Source organism: Rhineura floridana, chromosome 4 (genome assembly GCF_030035675.1).
Source record: "Rhineura floridana isolate rRhiFlo1 chromosome 4, rRhiFlo1.hap2, whole genome shotgun sequence".
In the NCBI taxonomy this organism is placed as follows: Eukaryota; Metazoa; Chordata; class Lepidosauria; order Squamata; family Rhineuridae; genus Rhineura; species Rhineura floridana.
In genome coordinates this window covers 143,436,305-143,461,145 of record NC_084483.1, presented here as the reverse complement: position 1 = coordinate 143,461,145, position 24,841 = coordinate 143,436,305, and the positions used below count along the sequence as shown (strand labels likewise).

The 24,841-nt window shown below is 41.5% G+C and overlaps 1 protein-coding gene across 6 annotated transcripts in view; it reads right to left on the bottom strand.

Annotated features, from left to right (window-relative positions):
- The window catches only part of KIF26B (kinesin family member 26B), a 406,835-nt gene that overhangs the window by 97,688 nt on the left and 284,306 nt on the right, over positions 1 to 24,841 (bottom strand). For all 6 annotated transcript variants that reach the window (XM_061624637.1, XM_061624633.1, XM_061624632.1 and 3 more), the window contains 5 exons: positions 10,428 to 10,634; positions 9,287 to 9,380; positions 8,108 to 8,370; positions 5,250 to 5,433; positions 1,273 to 1,432 (listed from right to left, as the gene is read on the bottom strand). In XM_061624637.1, the coding sequence (XP_061480621.1) occupies positions 1,273 to 1,432; positions 5,250 to 5,433; positions 8,108 to 8,370; positions 9,287 to 9,380; positions 10,428 to 10,634 (908 nt within the window). The remainder of the gene's footprint in view (positions 1 to 1,272; positions 1,433 to 5,249; positions 5,434 to 8,107; positions 8,371 to 9,286; positions 9,381 to 10,427; positions 10,635 to 24,841) is intronic.

Here is a 24,841-nt window from a genome sequence, read left to right as displayed (position 1 = left end):
TTACTTCTCCTGTTAGCCACATGAGAGAAGGAGGGGAATATGGCAGGAAAAGAGGCAGAGAATGACAGGATTAGAAAACTGTGACTTTGGCAAATCATCTTATCATATTTGCATAGCTTTTTCACCATTCACTGTCCCATGCCCACAAAAACTTTTCATCTCGCTCTGGCCATGGGATGGCTTACAATACAACCCTTTAGTGCATTTGCAAAGTATTCATATGTCTTCACACAATTAGATAATAAACAATGTGAAATAAAGCCAGCCTTGTAAATAAACCACTAAAAGTTATTAATTTTTGTCATTTTACACCAAAGGCTAGAAAGAAAATAGAACTAGCTCTCTTCCAAGTTATAAAAGCTTCCAAATCTAATTATCTGAAGGTGATCCTTACTACTTAGAAACAAACACACAAAATATTTTTTATAAGGCTTAGTAAATCTCTTTCAGTATTACAAGTGTCAGAAATGTTTCTTCTCTTTGCTTAGACTAGTTGACAGATAATATGCAACCAGGTCCTGTATTGATTTTTATTTTTTGCCAGTCCTTTCTGAACAGAATTTGATTTATTATTTTTCTTCATTAGCCATGTAGCTTTCATGTAAAGCTGCAACACAAATATATGCAGGGCCAGCGCCAGAGAGCAGCCAGGTTAGGCCCTGGCCAAGGGCCCTTGTGGCCCAGAGAGCCCCTCCTTAGGGTGGGAGGGTGGTGCTCCCATTCCATGATCCACAACAGTGTCAGATCCTGCAACCCGACCTGCCACGGATTGCAGAGCAGGAGCTCCCAGGCACCCCCCCCAATACAAACAGGACAAGCTTCAATAAGCCCACACGCATGCCCCACCTTCCTCTCTCCTCAGTGTGAATGCTGTGTGCACTGTGTGCACATCCCTGCCATCACCCACAATGGCAGTGGGGGGTTCCCTAAAGGGTTGATGCCCGCTGCCATCTTGGTTAATGGCATGCATGCATGCATGCATGCATGCTATGCCCACACATCATTCACACAACATGAGAGGTAGTTGGGGTACAGAGGCAGGCTTATCAGCCCCATGCCACCTGTATCATGGGGTGTTGGGCAACGATGCCGTGGGCCCAGGGCAGGCTGGTGCCGAAGCGCCCAGTCATGCCTAGTGCCAGCCCTGTGTATATATATGTGTGGGTGGGTGTGCACCCACTCATACAACACGTGATAGATATATAATATGAATGAATTGATATTGGAAATATAATGCTGGAAATATATATGAGATAGCAAAAAATCACTTACTTGTATGGAATGTGTTTGCTGCCATTGACTAGGGCAAGGATGACATTGCCCAATGCAGACAATGAAAGACAGAGCCCAGATCCTCCTTCACGATTTTTGCTGAGGGGTTTAACACAGCTGCCTAGGTCAATCAGGTGTAAGCGACTACGGCCTCCTGACACTGTTAGAAAAAGAGAGAGAGAGACAAAATTAGAGCCAGATTTCTGACTCTCACGGATTTTGAAAGCATGGTGTTGGGAAACAAAGACTGGAATACTATATCTGGTTTCCTGGGAGTAAGCCCCATTGCACTCAATGGGACTTGACTGAGTAGGCATATATTTTATCATACTAAAAGGTAAAATTAATCCCTTTGTAATCTGCTGAGTAGAGACAGCAAAAAATATATAAACCATGAAATAAAAACTAACAAAAGTGAGAGATCTACTCACTCATCTCACCATTTGTTATGGCTAATCCCAACCCTTGCATCCTTACATCTATGGAAAATTTAAGTTCTCTTTGTTTTTAATACAGTACAGTAACTCATTTTCCTCTGTTACTTCTTTCAGTATCCTTGCCAAAATTCCACATCTGCTAAACAAACTAATGCAAGAGACACTACCTGATAGACAGTTTTTAATTTTCACTTCTTAAAAACCTAATGACCATTTCAGAATTGAGTACTATTCAGAATTCCTGTTTGAAAATGTCTGGTTTCTGAATATTTCATAAAAGTGCTGTCAGAAATGGTAGCACAATACCTAAAGATATAATTGCTGCACATGCTATATGCTCACAAATAGAGTGCCATCTAATACAGGCCTGATAGTGCATTATTGAGTGAATATCCATAATTATAAATGACATAATTTCACTCCTGTAGCACACTGTGTACTCACAAAAATGTTTGTGAAATAATCTAATGTAATTGAGAAAATACATATCTCTGACTCCAACCACTCCAAAGTAAAAACGAAAGAAAGATATGCACTTGATCCGGTAGTACAAAGGTAGGGAACTTCCAGCCCATGGATCAACCTTGGCCCATTGGGGGTCCAGTTTGGCCAATGAGGCCATATTACTCAAATCACACCCATCCATCAGCTGATGTCATGGGTGGGAGGACCAGGTTTAATCATGCATTGGCTGTGCCCTATTGCCAGAAGGGAATGGGACTGTGCAGCCATGGCAGCAGGATTTAATCCCTGCTCACCAGCTGATGAATAGGGGCTAACTCCCTTTGCAAAAGCACTCTTTAAAGCAGCTCCACGTTTCTTCTTTAAGCAGGCATGTACGAGGCAGCAGTGGGGACAGCAGTGGCAACAGGGGGGAAGGGGAGAGAAAGGAGCAGGCTCCAGTGGCTCAAATGGGAGCAAGGGGGCTGCTGTAAAGCCCTTTGCAAAAACACTGTTTGAAGCAGCCGCTCCCCTTCTTTAACCATCAGAGCGGTTGGGTGGCAGGAGGGTGGGCGGATGAGGAACAGCCCCTCACACTTCCGTCTGAGCCTCTGGAGGCTGTTCTAAAGCCTTTGCAAGTCTTTCCATGCTCCCCTTTTAAACCTCCAACATCGGGAGACTGGTATGCTGTTGTTTAACAGCTTTGTATCCTCCTTCACAGCATGGCTTGAATATAAAGAGTTATTTCATTGGGTAGCAGATTACAGGATATTAGCTGGGAGATTAGTCTTTGTTTATGACATGGGTGGCCAAATTATGCTTCATGAGTCACATGCAACTCATGAACAAGTTTAGGTGGTTAACATTCAGCAAGCTTTGCCCATAGATTTCATGGAGATCAAAACTGGCTTGAGTGGTTTCTGAACTGTTCTGGTGGACTTTATACTTCCATCCCTACAAAAGTGAGTCTGTACAAAATAAATAAATGGTACTTTGGTATACGTGTAGTATAACACAGCAGCTGACATGATGTCAGCATGCTGTTATGTTTCGCTTGCTGCCTACCTCACATAATTGTCTGCTGGTTATGCAAGCAGAGAAACACACAGCACAATGACATCACCACTTGCATTGTGTTATGTTACACATTACTGAGAAGAGGTGGGGGAAGAGTCTCTTGTGTATCATACAAAGTCTAGTTCTGCCCTCAGACTAGTAGATAACAAATGAACTAGTGGTTTTCTAGAGCATGGTATGTAGTCCAAATGTCTCAAATAAGAGAACATTTTACAGTAGGAAATGGGGGGGGGGATAAACCTGGTTAATATCCAATCTTAGTCATACTCAGAACAGAGCCATTGAAATCAAAGGACAAGTCCATTAATTTCAACAGTTATCATTCCCTGAGATTTTTGAACAATTGGCCCATCTTTGACTATTAGAAACAGAATCTATCTATCGTATAACATTATTTTATTATTTTTATAATTTTACATTTAAATTGGTCATTGTACATATACTTTTGTTACAGTTTTCATGAATTTAATGATCAGAATTTTAAAAGAAATTAAGGGGGCTTAAACAGAATTAACTTTAGACTAGATCAGAGCTTATATCTGGCTCTAGCTATCTCAGTAGGTCACTCAGAGGTGGAATATGAATGAAATTTAAGCCAGTGGGATTTTTCGGGTACAATTTAGCAAGATTTCCTTGAGAAAACATTAGGATTTCTTCATTTAATTGCATTAGAAAGTAAATACGATTATGTGTGCACACATAAAAATATAAAGAATTGGGTGACTTTAATGGTAATCTCCTTAAAGCAAGTCATTCTCATTCTGAAAAGACTGAGCATTCACAGTTTTTCTTCCCACTGAAGGGTGGTTAATTAATAAACCTATCATTAATTGAGTTCTATCTGGCAATTCTATGTGAATTATTACTGAAATACATACAAACTGGATTGCCATTTTGTGAGATGTTTGGATTCTGATTCATGTGCATTGTATGTGAACTATTATACTGTATGTTTACATAGGGCAGGCATGGTGACCTTTGGTCCTCTAGATGTTGCTGAACTACAGCTCCCATCATCCCTGGCTATTGGCCATGCTGGCTGAGACTGAAGTTCAGCAACATCTGGAGATCCAAAGTTTTCTCCACACTTGATACAGGGTGATGTCCAAATAAGTCATATTCCACTGAAATCAATGGGTCTACTCCAAGTATGACTAATGTTGGATATCCCCATACATTAAGCATATTTGCGTAGTATACAGAATATGTACATTCTCTGCATCACAAGTTCACAGTATGATAAACGGTGATACTCTTTGTGTATTTGGACTGGAGAATACTCTGAATCACAAATAATCTAAAGAACTATACTAGCAAAAATGCTCACTCGTATTCATGATTCGTATTAAAAGAACATTAAACATAGCAATTCAAACTGAGACAATACAAAAATTGCTAACCTCTAGGATTAAATTGTTTAGCTATTTAATGGTGCCCATAATGGAAATTGTCACTTCCACCCACTTTCCAGGTTCCTGAGTGAATAAGGAAGCCACCCCTTGGTGGTGAGAGAGAGGACTTCATTTATTAGAGTGACTGAATTAATGGCTCTGTCTTAATGCTACCAGAAAAGAGGAATCGCTGATTGTGCTTTTAATCTTGCTATAGTCAAATAGTAAAGTAAACAGAAGACAGGCAGCAAGTCACAGCCAAGTAAACAGACCCATATGGGAGGGAACAAGGCACAGCAGGTACAGGCAGGGAGAAAAGTTATTCAGTTGGAGAAGAATTACTTAGGTTTATGAGCCAAGACAGAATTTGCAGATTTATAGGGCAAAGTGACATCACTGGCCTCTTTTGTCACCTGACAAACTGCTGACTCAAGCTGAGCATGTCAGAAAGTATCTGGTTCCAACAATCTGCATTGACTACACCTAAGAACATCCCAGAACAGACACTGAATAGACATTTCATGATATAATACAATTGTTGCCTATGTAAACTTGTACCTTTGCATGAGTGCATAGCCATTTCAATGACAACAACGTATGTTAGAAAACAATAGGGAACAGTGAGACTTACTTCCCCCTTTTCCGCTCTTCTCCATTCGGTACTGGTAGATGTGCAGAGTGAAGAGCATGTGAGAATTCTTGTGATCTTCCTCCCGGCAATCTTGCTGACTGCTTCGTCGTGAGGCAATGGCTGCATCGAGGAAGAAGGCCACTTTCTCTGCAGTTGGAGCTCGGAGTTCACTTTGATTCTGTAGCTGCAAGGCAACCAAGGGGATGTAAAGCACATAAAAAGTCCAACACTAGTAAGGAACTTTCTGTTGGCAAAACCGAAATATAGTATGCTTTGGATAAGGGAACATTCTGCTTTGTAGAACATTTGTAGCAAAACAGAATTCCCATAATGAAATGCCTCCACATTATAGCAAAAACCAAAAGCGAGGTGCTTCATTCCAGATCTGTGATACTCAACCTGGTGCTCCCTTTGGTTGTGGGTTCCATGCTCCTCAATCCCAGCTAGGCTGACTGTGGTCACTGCTACTCCCAGCTTCCATTTACCTTCATTGCTGCCATCAAGTAAGCCTATTTCCACACTTCCTTACTCTTTCCAGTGATTACATTGTGAGGCTGGGTGCCTTGTAATGGGCTAAGTAAAGTACTCCCCCTGCCTCAGCTTGACAGTTGCCGTGAGGGTTTGCTTTCTTAGAACTTTCTGTCAAGGCCAAACAAGATGTCATAATAACCACATGGCTATTTCTTAAAATGACAGCTGTGGATATAGTTTTCGCTCTCCCCCCCCTCCCCTTAAGGTCTTATAGAACTTAGCCATATCTTGACATCAAGAAATTCCAAGTTTGCCTGTCTTGGTTCCACATTATTTGTTGCTACTTATGAGGAGTGAGGAAACATGGAACATTGTGGTGTCAGGAGAATATGTGTAAGTTCTATTAGAGCAGAGGTGGGGAACCTGTGGCTTTCCAGATGTTGCTGGACTACCAATATTCCTGACCATTGGCCATTTTCATGCCTCCATCGGATGAGTCCTCAGAGGAGGATGAGGAGCAGTGGATTGGCACAGCAGACCCAGGACAGGGAACAAGCAGACTCACCCAAGATGCTGCTCCAGACCTCCCATCACTGGAAGCTGTTCAGGACACAGCTGGAGCCCCCCAGTCAGACTCAGGGAGTGAACAGGAGGCCACTTTGCCCCCTACAGAGCGAAGATGCCTGCAACTAGCAGAGCAACACAGGCGTTCTGGCTGTTTAAGGCTAAAAGCTCCTGGGAGATGGAGAGCTGATTGCTAGCACCTGAAGCAGGGAGGGGAGTTTAAAAGGCAGTGAGAGGTCTTTTGCCCTCTGCTGGAAGCAACATCGGACACCAACATCAGACCCTTGCTGGCTGTGCCTGTTGAGTCTTGAAACCTGGATTGCCTTATTGGAATAATGAACCCTTGTCATGCTACTGACCTTGTTTTGGGAAGAGAAACTGGTATGTGGAGCTTGAACCCCTAGACCCCCTCCTTTGCTTACTCTCATTCTCCTCAAGCCTTGACTGATTTACAACCCAGCCCTGCCTGGCCAGCTGTCAGCTAATTGTTTTGCAGTGCCATTAATCACCTTTGCAGCTGGCAAAGATTCATAGCCATGGTGGCTGGGCCTAATGGGAGTTGCAGTGCAGTAACATCTGGAGGGCCAACCCTGTATTAGAGCTAGTAGGAAGCTAGATGAGCAGCTGTATATTTAGAATCTAGTTTTGTGTCACTGGATACTGACCAATGACACTCTCCACTATCAGAATTAGAGATGAATGAATCTGTCAATTTCAGTTTCTCCTTGTTTCTTGTTTTTCATATCTTAAGTTCAGTTCTCCATATTTCTGTATCTGTCTGTAATTTTTTTTAAAAAGGTCTGGATGAGAATTTTGCAACTTTGCCTAATATGCAAGCAACTTTCCCTAATATAATGCATTTTTGTATATATTTTTCACTAATATATACATTTATATGCATACTTTCCTCTCATGTATACATTTATGTATACACTGAGGGAAATACTGAACCACTATTCAGTAGGATTATCTACAAACTACACAATTTAGCTGAAACCCCAAACCAAGTCTGTGTGGCCCTTTATGTTTTCAAGAGTTTGGAATCTAATTCATGTTTGCTTTCTCTCTTCCTCTTTTGCTGGAACTCTCTCCAACACTTTCAGCGAAAGGCGCACCATAAATGCAGTAGTCACTTTGTGCACAGAACAGTAGGTATTTTGTTACAAATGTGAGGTCTACAAGGAACTCCTGCCAACAAGGGTGCCTAGAGGATTTATCCATAATTTAAAGGAGGGGTGGGGAGGGGAGGCCCAAGGCTACTGCAACTCATGTATCTTTCAACTTGGCCAGGAAGTGTTTTTTTCAACCATTTGGGTGTTGCTGTCCAAAGAACACTGGAGTTATTCTTGGCTTGACCAGGGCTCCCATTCACAGCTTGGCAGCAATTAATAAGTAGCTATTAATACTTCATACAACATTACTAATCCTAGTACTATAAATAATGTAGCTTGTGGAGATATAAACAGCCATATTATTGGTCTCTGGCTATTTGTGCAATATTGTAAATATTTTAGTGTGTTGTTATACATTGGAGAAATTATTACGGGAAGGAGACAACTTTTGTTTGATCTGAATTCTTTCACATTTTACAGCTAACAAAAGTCCCTGCTCAACTTCAAGTTATGCCAAAGGCACAAATATTTAGGCCAGGAGAGCAGATGGCCCTGCAGCTGCAGGTCATAAAGTTTCTTGTGTGCCTCAGAGTAAACACTTCCAAGTTAGAAAAAGTTTGTGCTTTGGGTACTTTTTTAAAAATTGAAACCACTGTAGTAAAAACATGGCACCAGTAGACATATGACATGACAAAAGAGCTCAGTATTCACCTGCATGCCACAAATTGGATCCTCACAAAGGTAGACACCAGGGGACTGGCCGTCTTGTAGGCTGCCTGTCGCCACCTCTGACAGCAAATCTCTCAGATTTTCTTCTTTTCCCCACACTTCCACTGCTGAAATTCGGACTGAGAAACGGGCTCCTGTCTTCTCTTTCCGTTCATTAATCAGCTTGAAAAGCCATGAGATAGCACAAGGGATTATGCCGAGGTTCTGCATAGAATCATCCTTTCCAATCATAGTGTAGGATTTTCCTGTTCGGAATGGAGTGGAGGAAAGGAAGATAATAAAATTTCTGCAAGTGGAACATGTAAAGAAGGGAGCCGTATAAATGCATGTGTAATTTTAAAATATGCACAACATAGGCCAAATCCTGATCTGCAGCAATGTGCTTTGTTTTTGAAATGCATTTGAAAAACATATGAAGCTATTGACTGGATATTCTATTGACTTTTTCATTCTATTTTTGTACCTCAGTCTTCAGTTTGTAAAACTGAGTGTGATAAAACCCACCTACATTTGTAAAACTGTGATGAAGACTCACTGCTTTCGTTTTAATATAAAATATGAATCAGTATATAAACAGAGTCAATCCAAATAAAATGTACAATCTCAAGTCAAATAATACTGATGATAAAATTAGCTATTGAAACATTGCTGAAACTGGAAGAAACAGGAAGAAATGGCACATTTGAAATGTCAGACGTCAGAGATCATTACAACCATTTCAAGTGGTATACTCCTTGGATAATTACCTTTGGATGTTGTGTAAGCCTGAAAATGAGGAGGTTTTGACATAATATTGTTTTGTTTTTAGTTGATAGACCTGTGAGTTCAATTTTTCCCCAGTAGAGATTATCTCAAATGGAGACATTTTCCCAAACTAATTCTGGATATTAGTATTCAACCATAAGTAACTCCTGGAATTTAAAAGTGGCTACTTCGTTAGTCTAATCATCATAATTTTAAACCATTTTTCTAAACCTATGGAAAGGGACAATGGGGATGGAGCTATCACATTTTTTTCAGCAACTGCACAGTATTAGGGGAACACATCAACATAGCAGGGAATACAAACAAGACTGGTATATTGAAGGAATCAAGATACAGAATGTTATACGAGATGACAAATTTCTTGTACATTATTGTTTGAATATGAAACTTACTAACCTAGTTTGGCATGTCCAAAGCAAAATACACATCCATCTGCACCATTCACCACAGACTGGATCACTTCAGCTACTGTTCCTGCACATACTTCAGCCTGGTACAATTGTAAAAAGATGATTTATTTATGATAAATATAATCCACCGCAGAGAAGATGAAGCTGTTGATGGTTGGGATTATCAACATCTTGCTTAAAGAAGATAAAGAGTTATCTTTGTTGTTGATAATACCAGTTGTATATGTTTTAATACTCTTTTTAATCTAAATACTGAAAACTATTTTTTGTATTTTTTGTTAACAATTAAAAAAATTAAAGAAAAAGTAGGCATGGAATAAAACAGCTTATCAGCAGCAGATGTCTGGCCTCTGCTCAAAAATAAAACAAAATAAAGAAATTTGCAGTTCTTCAGCCACTGATTGCCCCATCTCCTACCTAATTTTTCTGGTGAAGGTTATAAAGATGTTACACAGCAGTTTTGGGCACCTCTTGAAACTTGCAGATCTGTCTGTGTCTTACAGAAAGGGCCATAGCCTTCACACTGTGACCATCTCTACAAACGTGGAGTAATAAATTAGCATTATAAGACTGCAAAACTGAGAGATACTTGAGATACATAGGCAATAAAATGATGGCCAGTGAGTAAGAAGGCTGCCTTAGAACAGAAAGAGTTCTGTCATGCTGGCATCAGTGGGGCAGATGGTGAGGACACAAGGGAAATTTTGACAGCTGTGAGCCAGAAAACCGAGGACAGGTGTGGGAAACCTTTGGCCCTACAGAAGCTGCTGAACTACAACTTCCATAAGCCCCAGCAAGATGGCCAATGGCCAGGGGTGATGGGAGTTGTTGTTCAGCAACATCTGGAGAGCCAAAGGTTCCCTACCCCTGACCTAGGAAATAGTCAGAAGCCTGATAGGACTGAATTTTACCTACTGATTGGAACTTACTGGCCAATTATCTGGCTCCAGGCCATTCCTTTACTATTACTGTTTTATTCCCTGTTTTATTAACCTGTTTTATTCCCCTTCCATGTTATATACTGTACATGTTACAAAAGAAAAATTCATCCTTGACCTAATACCAATTATATTCTGAATAGCAATAATACAATTATTTGAATATTATCATAGTTGCACGTTGCCTACCTGAGATGCATCTTGAGGAAAAACTGCATCAAATGCAAACATCTTGGGCGGCACTTGACTGCTCCTTTTTTGGAAGGCGTTCTGGCCTCCACAAGACAATGGGTCATAAAGAGTAATTTGCTTCTTACGAGGATCAACCTTTAAGAAGGAACTGGATTCAGAGGAGTCCCTGGCCAGGGTAGAACAAATGCGCACCATGACCTTCACCTGGAGCAAACACAAGGGGAAGGGGAATCCCATACAGTTCATTAGGCTGTATAAATAATAGCAGTGACTATAATAAGAGTCAGGGCTTATCCACATGGCAATTTACTGTGTATCTGGTGCTACTTCCATCCCCTTTTAATTCACATGGTTCACATGATGTTACTGGCAAACAGAAGCTATCACACAGTTTCCCCCCTGTAAATCTATACTAACCCAATCCTCGGATAATCCAAAAAGGGAAGGAAAAAAGTCTCCCCTCCATATCTCTAGGACTTGCAGATGCTTTGCTCCAATGCTTTTAGGTGTGTGTCAATCGTTCCTTCTCCATGCCCACTCCCTCCTCCTCCCTTTGTTCATTTTATTTCCTGCAACTTAAGCTGCTCTCCCCCATTCTGCAATGCTTTTTTATGTTGCTGAAAACGGTGCCTTTATTTTCTTTTTCTTCATAACTTATGCAGAAAAGCATAACACCGCTCAAACAAAGATTTGTATTTCAGCTGTTTTGTACCAGTGAAAATACAAATAATAGCACTTGTTGTGGCTTGTTTTTTAAAATAAAACTTACTGGTAGAACAAACTGAGTATGCTCAGTTGCCAGGTAACGAGAGGGAGTGGGGAATGTTAAATTAGAGGGCATGATCTTTAGGAAACTGCGTGATTGATGCTTCCCCTCAAGTGTGACTAGAAAACACCGTGTTTGCAGCTGGCATTGATCCCTTACTGTAGATGGTGCAAACAGAAAACGGAGGTAAAAACAGCATCTTTAGCATGAAGTTATGCTCCCACATGGATAAGCCCCCACTCTCAGGTGATAAAATAAATAGGGTTGGATTCAGGCTTGTTGGGAGCAAAATTCTGTAAAGTGGATACTTCTCCAAGAGAAAGGGGAAGAAGCCAATTTTGCCAATTCCTTCTACCCCTGCAACCCCACCCCCCTGAAAATCTGCTCCTGAGGGATGGTGGACCCTACTGAACTGTGTGGGGGTGGTGGGACTGGGGGCTGGGAGGGAAAACAATTGGAAACAGTCTTTCCCTGTCATCCATCAAAAGCTTCTGCTAGAAGCAGGTCTTTTCCACAATGGAAGGGGCACTTCCAATTGTGGAAGGGCAAATCTAGATCTAGCACAAAGACATTTTAAAAGCCATATAGATGCAGATACATTTAAAGCAGGCGGGATCAGTCTGGAACCTACTATTAATAAGGTTGGATTGTCTCCTCCCTCTAGCCACAACAAGCAATTAGCACATTTGTGATTACCAAGCTAATATATTGAAGACATGTGCTATTTACATACAAAGGCAATATATATTACTCTTAAATAACAAATAACCGCTCTCCACAGCCCCAATTAAGGGATATCAAGAAATGATCTTAGAGGCCATGATATCAGAACTGGTGAGGCACTTCTAAAGCCAAGGGATCAATGAAGCAAGAGCAATAAAAGCTATAGCTGCAATTTAAATGTTTCAAATAATCCAAATGCACACACATAAAATGCTGGTGCTCAGTGTTCCTCGGTGCAGAATAATGAAAAACCCAGCTTGGAATGGTCAGTCTTTGATGTGCTCTCCAATGTAATACACGGGGGGGGGGGAGTTTGTCATACCTCAATTGTATGTAAAAGGGCTATAAAGCAGTTTCTTGATAAAAGAACATGCCTTGGGAAGCAGATTAGGTAGAATCTTGTAAGAGACACTGTTTAAACCCCTCCTTAAAAATAAGTGTTAGATGATGATCACCCAAACAGTTTCAGACCTGTCTCTAACCTTCTTAAAATAGTCAATCTGGTTTAGAAATGAGCTTAACCTCAATGAAATTGCAATAAAAGCATATCATTCACCAAATGTTTAGATGTGCTCTATCACTTTCAGAAAGGCTCCCAGAATCGCCCCCCTGGGAAAATCCCCCAAATCCTTTTTATGATGCTGTGTCTGTTTTTTGACTGGCTTTTGTATAAAACTCAAAATCTCTTGAATTGTATGAATGAATTAAATATGATCTGAAAGACAATGTCTCAAGTTTGAAATTGATATTTGATGCTTTGAATTTACATACAGTTTAAAATGCACTGTGTCCAAAAGGGCAGAGCAATTTTATGGCCAAGAGAGAAGGGGTGGGGAAGAGTCTATAGCAGATATTGGTTGTTAGTTTGGTTCAGTACAATGATTTACTCCAAATTTAACATTTGTCCTTCATTTAGAAATAATTTATTCCTTAAACAAAAGTTTGGAGACAGACGTTCATTCCCTTAAAAGTCTTAAGATTAATATAAAATGTTTTCACTATTCTAATCCTAGTACGTCTTGCTTTTTATTATTTATTTATTTATTGCATTTGTATACTGCCCCATAGCCGAAGCACTCTGGGCGGTTTACAACAATTAAAAACATTAAAAACACATTTTTAAAAAGCAATTTAAAAACACATGCTAAAATGCCTGGGAGAAGAGGAAAGTCTTGACCTGGCACCGAAAAGATAACAGTGTTGGTGCCAGGCACACCTCGTCAGGAAGATCATTCCATAATTTAGGGGCCACCACTGAGAAGGCCCTCTCCATTGTTGCCACACTCCCAGCTTCCCTCTGAGTAGGCACCTGGAGGAGGGCCTTGGATGAGCATAGTGTACGGTTGGGTTTGTGTCAGGAGAGGCATTCCATCAGGTATTGTGGTCCCAAGCTGTGTAAGGGTTTATAGGTTAAAACCAGCACCTTGAATCAAGCTCGGAAACACAGGCAGCCAATGCAAGTGGGCCAGAATCTGTTTTATATGTTCGGACCGTCTGGTCCCTGTTACCAATCTGACCACTGCATTTTGCAGAAGCTTCAGTTTCCGAACTGTCTTCAAAGGCAGCCCCACATAGAGTGCATTGCAATAATCTAACTTGGAGGTTACCAGAGCATGGACAACTGAAGTCAGGTTATCCCTGTCCAGATAGGGGCGTAGTTGGGCTACCAACCGAAGTTGGTAGAAGGCACTCCGTGCCACCGAGGCTACCTGAACCTCAAGTGACAGAGATGATTCTAGGAGAACCCCCAAGCTACGAACCTGCTCCTTCAGGGGGAGTGCAACCCCATCAAGGACAGCTTGGACATCCACCATCTGGTCAGAAGAACCACCCACTAGCTGCATCTCAGTCTTGTCTGGATTGAGCCTCAGTTTATTAGCCCTCATCCAGTCCATTGTCGCAGCCAGGCACCGGTTCAGCACATTGACAGCCTCATGTGAAGAAGATGAAAAGGAGAAATAGAGCTGCGTGTCATCAGCATACTGATGGCAACACACTACAAAGCTCCGGATGACCTCACCCAATGGTTTCATGTAGATGTTGAACAGCATGGGGGACAGAACTAACCCCTGTGGAACCCCATACTAGAGAGTCCAGGGTGCCGAGCAATGTTTCCCAAGCACCACCTTTTGGAGCCGACCCGCCAAGTAGGAGCGGAACCACCAACATGCAGTCCCTCCCACTCCCAACTCAGCCAGGTTTCCCAGAAGGATACCATGGTTGATGGTATCGAAAGTCGCTGAGAGATCAAGGAGAATCAACACAGTCACACTCCCCCTGTCTCTCTCCCGACAGAGGTCATCATACAGGGCGACCAAGGCTGTTGCCGTGCCAAAACCAGGCCTGAAACCCGACTGAAATGGATCCAGATAATCGGTCTCATCCAAGAGTATCTGGAGCTGGCCTGCCACCACTCGTTCAAGGACCTTGCTCAGGAATGGAACATTTGCTACTGACCTATAGTTATTAAGATTTTTTGGGTCCAGGGAAGGTCTCTTCAGGAGCTGTCTCACTACTGCCTCATTCAGGCAGCCAGGGACCACCCCCTCTCGCAGAGAGGCATTAATCACTTCCCTGGCCTAGCCGGCTGTTCCATCCCTGCTAGCTTTTATTAGCCAAGAAGGGCAAGGATCCAGCACAGAAGTGGTTGCACGAACCTGTCCAAGCACCTTGTCAACGTCTTCAAGCTGTACCAACTGAAACTCATCCAAGAAATCGGGACAAGGCTGTGCTCTGGATACCCCGCTTGATTCACCTGTTGTAACACTGGAGTCTAAGTCCTGGCGGATGCTAAAGATTTTATCCGGGAAGTGCCTAGCAAATTCATTACAGTGGGCCTCAGATGGTTCTACCATTTCCTTGGGGCCAGCGTGTAATAGCCCTCAGACAATTCTGAAGAGCTGGGCGGCAGATTGATGATTTGATAGTGGCAGCAAAATATTGGGTATTTTTGCTGCCCTCACTGCCCCTAAATACAGCTTACCATAGGCACTTACCAGTGTGTAACTGCATCCACTAGGAGTTCGTCTTCATCTGCACTCAAGCCGTCTCCTATATTGTTTCATCGCTCTCAGCTCTGGAGTATACCATGGAGCCATATGAGCTCTACACAGGAGAGGGCGCTCAGGAGCAATCATGTCAACTGCCCGGGTCATTTCTGTATTCCACAGATCAACCAGGGTTTCAACAGGAGCGCCAGCCCTATCAGCCAGAAAACTACCCAGAGCCCTTTGGAAACCATCTGGATCCATTAGTCTCTGGGGACAGACCAACTTAAAAGGTCCCCCACTCTTGCAGAGAGGAAAAGCCACTGTAAGTCTAAACTTCAGCAAGCAGTGATCTGTCCATGGCAGAGGGACTGATGTAAGGCCCCCCACATTCAGACCACCATTTCCATGTCCAGTTGCAAAAGCCAAGTCTAGAGTACGGCCTGCTACATGTATTGGGCCAATGGCATATTGGGACAGTCCCATGGTTGTCATGGATCCTGAGCCACCCTGGATAAGGTGGCCTCAGCATGGATGTTGACATCCCCAAGAACCAACAGTTTGAGGGATCTCAACAGTATACCCGAGACCACCTCCGTCAGCTCAGCTAGGGAGTCTGTTGGGCAGCCGGGCGGGTGGTACACCAACAGAATCCCCAGTTGGTCCTGCTGACCCAACATAAGGTGCAAACACTCCAGACTAGTAGTCACATGGACAGGGTGCTTGCAGAGGCAGATGGAGCTCCTACAGACCAAAGCAACCTCCCTCCCCGACCCTCAGGTCTACCCTGATGCTGAACCAGGTACCCTGGCGGGCATAGCTGGGAGAGACTGACTCCTCCCTGCTCACCCACCCAGGTCTCGGTAATATATGCCAGATCGGCTGTCTCATTCACAATTAAATCATGAATGAGGGAGATCTTATTATGCACCAATCTGGCATTTAGCAGCAGCATCTGGAGGTCTGACAGCTGGCTGATAGGGCAACCAACAAACCTGTGGGTGTGGGGGGACCAGAACAAGGCACAGTCATTAACTGCCTGGGCTGCGTTTCCCTTACCTGGCAAGTCCTCACAATGCCATATCTCCCTCTGCCAGTCACTACACTAATTGGGGCCCCCTCAAGTCTCTCCACTTGGCTCTGAGTCCTCTCTTCCAGGCACATGACTCAAGACCCGCAAAAAGGGGGTCTGAATTTGACATAATGAACAACTGGCATAAGCATCTTTGGAGGCTATAAAATCAGCATAATAGTCTTAAACAATGTTGACTTTTCTGAGAAGACAATATATAGGACTGACTAGTAATATTGACAGAGCACTTTTAACCAACTATGAATATGTCAAGCTGCCTTGTATTGAACATGAAATTAAACATTAAATGGGAGGTCCATGATTGGATCTCCCCATGAAATTTTATTTGGGCCTGCAAGGGAGGTGTCTAACCTATCCACCATCCCACACTGTGGCCCTGATCCTACTTACTCATAAATTGCATGTGAAATGTGATTGCAGTCAGCTTTATGGATCTATCAGTTATGCCTGATGATGTCCCTTTGACTTACTATTTATTAACTAGGGTTGTGATATCTACTTAGTTTTAAAATTATCTAAAGAAGATGAATCCCCACAGCTGCTTTTAAGGGAAGATTAAGTGGGGATCTCCTGGGAGATCTTCCACATAAATTCTAGTTTGGCCCCGAATAAGGCCATTGGTTCATCTAATCCAGTACCATCTGCTCTGGGAATAGCTATTCAAGATCTAAGGCCGTGAGAGGGTCTTCACAGGCATGCTTCCTGAGATCTTTTTAATTTTTATCTGCTGGAGGCTGAATGTGGCATAGGAAACATAGCTAACCTAGGAAGCTGCCATGCTGAGTCAGGCCATCAGTTTATCAAGCTCGATATTTTCCTCAGTGACTGGCACTAGCTCCCAAGGGTTTTAGCCAGGAGACTTTCTCAGCCCTACTGGAGAAGCCTGGGATTAGAACTAGGCCTTTGAGTGTAAACGATGTGGTCTGTCACTAAGCTATTACCCTTCCCTGTGTGGACTATGGTCCCTGCCCTAAAGCTGCAATCCTATGCACACATACTTGGGACGAAGCTCCATTGAACACAGTGGGATTTACATCTCAGTAAACTTGCATGGGACTGGGCTCCCATTTTCCTTTCATTTTCTCTGAAAAAGAGATAGCACTCTCTCGCTGTTCTCTGTGTTCCAGTCCTCCCTTTTGTAAACCAAAACAATAATTTCCTTTCCCTTGGGGAAATTTAAGACCCAATAACCTGCGTAAAGTGGGTGATTCAGGCACCATCAGATGAAAAATGCTATGAACATGCAAAGTGTAGATGATTCATCTTCTTTAGATAATTTTAAAACTAAGTAGCTATCACAACCCTAGCTATTAAAATAGTAAGTCAAAGGGACATCCTCAGGCAGAATTGATATATCCATACAGCTAACTGCATTCACAGTTCACATGCAATTTATGAGTAAGTAGGGATACTGGATTTAAAGTCAAAGCCTAGGAAACACTACAGCGGGGAGCCAACCTGAAGGAAGAACTGCAGTAATTCATCCAACACAGGATTGGCTTGACGAACTAAATGGTTTTTCTTTTTAAAAAAGCCTTCAATTCTATTTAGTAGTTAAAGATCTCAGCTACTGCTCTGCTTAAATAAAAGGACAGTCAAGATCAGTGAAAACTAAATTGTGAGAGTTTCTACACTGAGTCAAAGGGGGAAAGAATTAATTTTTTATACTGCACATTTTCCCTGTTGTTGTTTCTGTATGTCAGTGCTACAGGTAACTAATTCTCCCCACATAGAACTTTCAAGATCCATTTCTTGAGGCAAACAAGATGTATTAGTTGAGGTAAACAAGGTCAATCAGGTCAACTGCCAGGTTTTGCATTTTATTTCCAATAGACACTACTCACATTTTTGGGCATAAATATTTTAGCAGTGCTTTTGATGTTCCTTGCAAAAATATTTGCCTATTCATTTACATTGTCATCACTTGCTCTCATTAACAGTTGTCTCCATTTGCCCTCAGTGATACTGTTGCATAGCCAAATTTGGTTGCAATAGTACTGTGACGTCATTCAGTTCACAGCATAATTCTAGAATGTGTGAGATCATCAATGTGACTAATGAGAGAAGTGTTGCCCTCATTCTCAGTTGCATTTATATGCCCTCATTGATTTAGCATGTAGCCAAATTTGATTGGCAATTACCACCATGATGTTATTTCATCCACAATGTGATTCCTAATTGGCTGGAGTTGCCAAATGACTCATACATGGAAAAAAAGCAATTGACAGGAAGAAAAACTGTACCGTACAGGATTTTTTAAAGATGTATTTTCATACAATCAAAGTATTTTCAGAGAATGCAAACCTATACTCACTTACTTGGGAGTATAGGATTGCACTTTTAGAATAATTTCTGCCTCACTGAAATAGCCATTTTGAATTAAAACATTGAAGCAGAAGAATGTTCAATGTAATCCTTATTTCCAGTAAGTGATCTTGTCAGTTATACATCATATTGTATTTGTTTTGCATCAAGGAAAACACTAGACCCAAAACTATGTTAAGATATGTGTATTTTGTGCAACAAATGCTCTAGAAAATAAGGTGGAATATGAATAGTTCCTCTTAATCACTTTGGTTTAGTAGTATGTGAGTTCAATATATATTCCTTTTGCTGGGATTTATTAATATGTTACAGGACAGGTTGCACAAATTGTTGTTTAAAAGAATTCATATACAGTACATTCTCGGGGGGGGATGTTGTTCATTTTTTCATATAAGAAGTTAACAAAATCCCACATAGCCACATGGGAAGCTTTCTCCTAAGCTTAAATTGTGCAAGGCTTTTTATGAGATATTTTTTGTGTGTTTTATACTTCTAATCCCAGCAGAGTTACACCTGAGTTATATCACAAATCAGAACCCACACTATAATTCTTATTACTTCTGATGTCTTCAGCATGCAAGCTCTGCCAAATGTTTTCAAGTGACCAGCCAACAGTCACCCTTCCTCACAGTCCACTTAGGCTATTGTAGGAATGTATTAACAATACCCAAAATGGAGGCATATAATACGGAGATATTCAGAGATCTCTGGCTGCTTTCACACATGGGGCTTCTTGCATTAGTTTAACAGATTAAAAAGGTGGTGCTTCTGTCCCGACTTCTAAAATCCCTTTCACACTGCAGTAACCTGTTGCATTAAGGAACAGCAGTTTTTTCAGTCGATATACCAGCATTTCACACAAGTGTTTTTCACACAGCTTGTTTTCGTCCCTCACCCACTACACACATGCACACTGTTCCCCACTGTGTAGGAGATCTAAGATCTCATCCCGTCGCCATGGAAGCCCCCTCCCTTTAGGTTCTGACATTTTAAAATATTTTCTTTGTATCGACACAGGGATGTGTGTAGGAAATGCTGCTGCTATCTGTGCTGATGCCGAAATATCGGTACAATTTTTGTCAGGCAACCCCCCCCATGTGCCCCATGTGCCTAAAGGGGAGGAATGCACTGCATGCTGGGATGTCTGTCACGTGAGCAACTGCAGCTAGTGAAAAACTCCTGTGATCTTCCAGGTTCCCAGCCTTGCTAACAGATTATTTCTGGTATCATTTATCACGGAAATTTGCACTAAAGTTGCATTACATTCCACTAGAATTCTGGAGCTAGCTTGTACGTCATGTGAAAGATCAAATATAATGTGCAAATTACCAGGTAAGAAATCAACAGAATAACGGAATAAAGTGCAGTGTGAAAGCAGCCTCTGTCAGCAGTATCAGCAGCTCTGTGTAACCCAAACTGTAAAATTTCATTTTGGGATTATGCAGCTACTTCTGTGATACATAAGGTTGGAGCACTTTCACTTTGGGCAATGTGTCTTTATGAGCCACTTGTCCCATCAGTCATTTTGGCACCTTTTATTGGACATGCATTGCACAGAGAGGGGGCTAGCAGGAGTGCCACTGTCCACAGAGACAGAGGCAGAGCAGAGCTATCAAGCTATATTAGCACTCCATCAATGTAATGGCAATTGCTGACTGTAGGAACAGACTTATTGGAGGTTAATGAAGAGTAGGCTTTGTAATTCCTCATTGCCACTGCTTCAAATGACGGAAGGAAGCACAGATTTATGCTGAAAGCAACCACAAAACTGAACAGTGCAATAAAATCTATGCCTTCTTATGACTTATATACATTTTCACATAATAGAAGCTTGTTGCAAAGAAGTAGGAAGTGAGCATCATAAACAAATACAGGAATCTTACTTCTTTATCTTCACTCTTACATTATTCATTCAATAGTCAAGAAATCAGAAGAAGGCTAAGACTGGGGAGGGCAGCTATGAAAGAACTAGAAAAAGTCCTCAAATGCAAAGATATGTCACTGAACATCAAAGTCAGGATCATTCAAACCATGGTATTCCCGATCTCTATGTATGGATGTGAAAATTGGACAGTGAAAAAAGCGGATAAGAGAAAAATCAACTCATTTGAAATGTGGTGTCGGAGGAGAGCTTTGTGCATACCATGGACAGCGAAAAAGACAAATAATTGGGTTTTAGAACAAATTAAACCAGAACTGTCACTAGAAGCTAAAATGATGAACCTGAGGTTATCATACTTTGGACACATAATGAGAAGACATGATTCAGTAGAAAAGACAATAAAGCTGGGAAAAATAGAAGGGAGTAGAAAAAGAGGAAGGCCAAACAAGAGATGGATTGATTCCATAAAGGAAGCCACAGACCTAAACTTACAAGATCTGAACAGGGTGGTTTATGACGGATGCTATTGGAGGTCACTGACTCAAAGGGTCATAAGTCATAATTGACCTGAAGGCACATAACAACAACAAGGGCTCAAGATATCCAGAATTCTAACAGCACAACTAGGATGAAACTGTAGAAAAAGTGTGAGTGCTCAGTGTTTTCACTTTTCATATTCACCATGCCTCAATGAACACAGAAAGCTTAGGAAACTGCCTTATACAAAGTAAAAACATTAGTCTATCTATTTCAGTGTTGTCTACACTGACTGGCAGACACTCTCCAGGGTTTCAGACAGGATTCTCTCCCAGCCCCACCTGGAGATACCAGGGACTCAACCTGGAACCACCTGCATGCAAAGTAGATACCCTACCACTGAGCTACGGCCCATGGTTGCAAAAGCTGCACCTGGTGAAAATCCTTCCTTTAATCCAACTCTTCTTCATCAAGAAACCTATACCTTTAAAGATTGCTTCAAAGTCATTAGCTTTCTGTCCTAGAACAATGGCTTTCTTCATATATACTCAAGAACAGTATGCTCAAGTTCTTTCTTTCTTTAAAAAACAACAGCCTAGAAGCTGGTTAAGTTCAGAAAAGGATAATCACAGGGCAGAATCGATCTAGGAGGTATCAGAATTTTTTTTTTCTAAAAAGATGCCAATCCTAGAGAATTTGTTTAAAAGGAAGGAAGTTGGCAACCCTAGTTCAAGAACCCATTGTTTTCCCATGTGAAGACCTAGCAAAGTTATTGCAAAGGTAGACCATGAAGAAGTAATACAACTTACTTAAAGTGGAGTACTACTACTGTAATCAGCCTTCTTTTGAACTTTGCTATGAAATTACCACAGAACAGATGAAGTTCCTAGCATTTTTAAAATCAACACAATGAAATGGTGTGCAATTGCTTATGTCACTGTGAGGGCCAGGTGTATGTCTACACAGTTTGTAACTGCTACTCTTTCATAGGAGCCCTCATTGAGTATGGAATGGAGAAATTTATAATGAGGGGCATATCTATTTGTCTCTGTTTTTAGCTCTATGTTACACCAGAATCAGGAGAGGCTATGACTGGATGCAGAGGTCGGCTGGATGAGAGTCAACAAACTGAGACAGAATCCTGAGGAAATGGAGATCTTGAGAGTGAGTGATTCCTAGGTCTGGCAGCTGGGGAATTTACAAGTTTTAGAGTGGGACCTTCCCTGTGAAGAAACAAGTGCATGGGTTAGGGGTGTTCCTAGATCCATCTGTATTATTGGAGACCCAGGTAACCTCTGTGGGGAGGAGTGCCTATTTATAAACTCAGGTTGATACACCAACTATGCTCATTCGTGGACAGGAATAGTTTGGCCATTGTGACTCATGCACTGGTAACCTCCTGATTGGACTATTGTAATGCACTCTGTTTGAGGCTTCCCTTTTGGCCTGGTCTGGAAGTGGCAGCCAGGTTGTTAGTTTTATTTAAATAGTTATAGACTGCATTTTTTTAAAAAAAGATGTTTTGTTTTAATATATTTTTAAAGATGTTTTGTTTTAATATATTTTAATTTCTGTTTTTAAGATGTTTTGGAGTGTTTTGGGGTTTTTTTGCCGCCCTGGGCTCCTTCTGGGAGGAAGGGCGGGATATAAATTTAATAAAAAAGAATAAGAATAAATAATAAAAATACAGTAATGTGGCATCCAACACACAAACGTACAATAAGACGAATAAAACCGTCTGGTCAGGAAAAAAAAATCATGTTTCAAGGACCTGTTTCAATAACACAGTTTTCAGGAGACATCTAAAAGTAGGCAGGGATGATTTTTGTCATGCCTCTACTGGCAGGCAGTTCCACAGGGCAGGTTTAGTGGAGCTGCTGGATTACCTGTATGTACACACATTACACCTGTGCTGAGGGAACTGCACTGGCTGCTGATTAGCTACTGGGCCATATTCAAGGCCTTGTTATTAACATATAAAGCTCCAAACAACTCAAGGCCAGGTTACCTGAAGGATTACCTGTCCCTTTATAGACCTGTAAAATCACTTAGGTCATCTGGGGAAAACTGGGGATGATGGGACTAGCAATTCCACTTTGATCCCTGGCAGGGAAAGTTTTGTCATGTGACTTTCAAAGCACCTGCTGTTCCCTCTGTTGACCCCTTCCTCTGATCCCAAGGTAAGGTATCTGGGTCAGGGCAGAGGAAATTGGAAGTGGCAGTGATGAGTGCTTCCAGCGACACCCATGAGGCTAAGGTATTGTAAGCACTCAAGTAAGGTGTGCACAAAAGTTCAAGCATTTTGGGGTGAATGTTGACATGCTCAGGCATCACTGCTTACATTATTTGTACACCATTGTTATTGGGGATTTTCACAACTAGAAATAATATAAGAACAAGACCTATACAGGGGTCAGATACAGAAAGAGGGCCAAGAGATAAGGTGTGATTGCTGCATATCAAGGTGTTGTTAAAGAAGCAGGCCATAACATTTTTTTAATGTAAGTTGGCAACCTTACCCTCTCTTCTACCTGCACAATGCTTTTACACATTAATAATGACAAGCCAAAACAATCAACTGTCTGAAGCCTGTCTGTACACTGTGAAAACAGGCACTGTGAAAGAGGTACTGTCAGAGAGCATGTTGATGGGTTGTTGTTTTTCTTTTGCTTCTCTTTTATATAAAAACAGAATAGCTGCTCACTCTTTAAAAAGGATGGTGACCCTTGGGACTTTGCATCCCCTTACAAATGTTTTAGAAAAGGTAATTACATTGTAATTCCTTTTGGTACAGTTATTATTTTTCTGCTGCTATAATGCATTATTCGTTCTTGTTTTCATAAAATGTTCACAGCATTAAAGCTTGTAAAAATACACAGGGGAAAAACCAGACATTCACACACAAAGATTCTAACTCATGCATTTCTTCTGAAGTCTTGCTTGAATTCAGTTTTGAGATCATGGACAAATTATGTAAAATCATGAAACTGGAGCAGCAGAGATCCAGTTAAAGCCAGATACCAAGAGTGCAAGGGGAAAAAAGAAAAGTATGCCTGGATACAATCTTCCTCATAAAGTATAAGACAAATGGTTCCCAGACAGGTTTTTAAAAATCAGTTACCTCTTAACTCTGACCACCAAGAACATGGAAAGGTATCAAAATCTTTGAGGCACACACGCAAACAAAAAGACTGAGATAATTAGTTCCTTTCTTACATCTGGCAAGTGTCAAATTACCTCCATTAAATTCTGCCCTGAGCCTTGGGCAACTGACACAAAATATACAACAGTATTAAAATTCACCTGGGGATTTTCCTACTATTAGAACGTTTGTGTAGCCTACCCCCTAGCATGAACCAATGGAACACCACAATGTATATGCCTCTGCCTGATCTCATATAAATGGCAATATTGTTTACACCAGTACTGTTAAATTATTTTTAAGATGTTTACCTGGCAAACAATTACAGCAGTTATATTGGGGGGGGGGGTTAAAAGAGTAAGAGAGCATTTTCATGACTAAAGGTGCTTGTATGCTACTGATCATAAGGGAAGAGTACCATATTCACAGTCCACAGAACTTAATTCCCTCTGGTGTTGCAGCACTCAAGTTATCCGCTTCTGCAGGGGAGTGTTACCTACTGTCAGTAGATCTTCTTATCACTACTAATATATCAATGCCTATAGGCGTTCTATGATACTTCAGGTTAAATAAAACACTGACAGTAAAGAAATATACCAAGGTCAGAATGGGTGGAATGGATTTTGACGAAACATATGAAGTTGTCTTATGCTGAATGTGACCACTAAGTGAGTCATCTATCCCAGTGCTGCACCATGTGGCAGTGGCTCTACAAAACAGGCTTACTACTTTTGATGGTCCTGACTGGAGGTGCCAAAGACTGAAACTGTTACCTGCTCCATACAAATCATGAACACTGGATTATGGGGGATGGCAGGGGAAAATCACCGCATGGACACCTTTTCCTCTAAAAAAATAATTGGGTTAACTAACCTCAAGAGCCACCTGTATCTTTTTTTTATTAAACTGTGAGCCGCTGCCCAATCCAGTTGCTGTACAGCAGGAGAGGAGAACCTTTTTCAGCCTGGGAGACACATTCTCTCATGGGCAACCTTTCTGAGGCCACATGCTAGGGG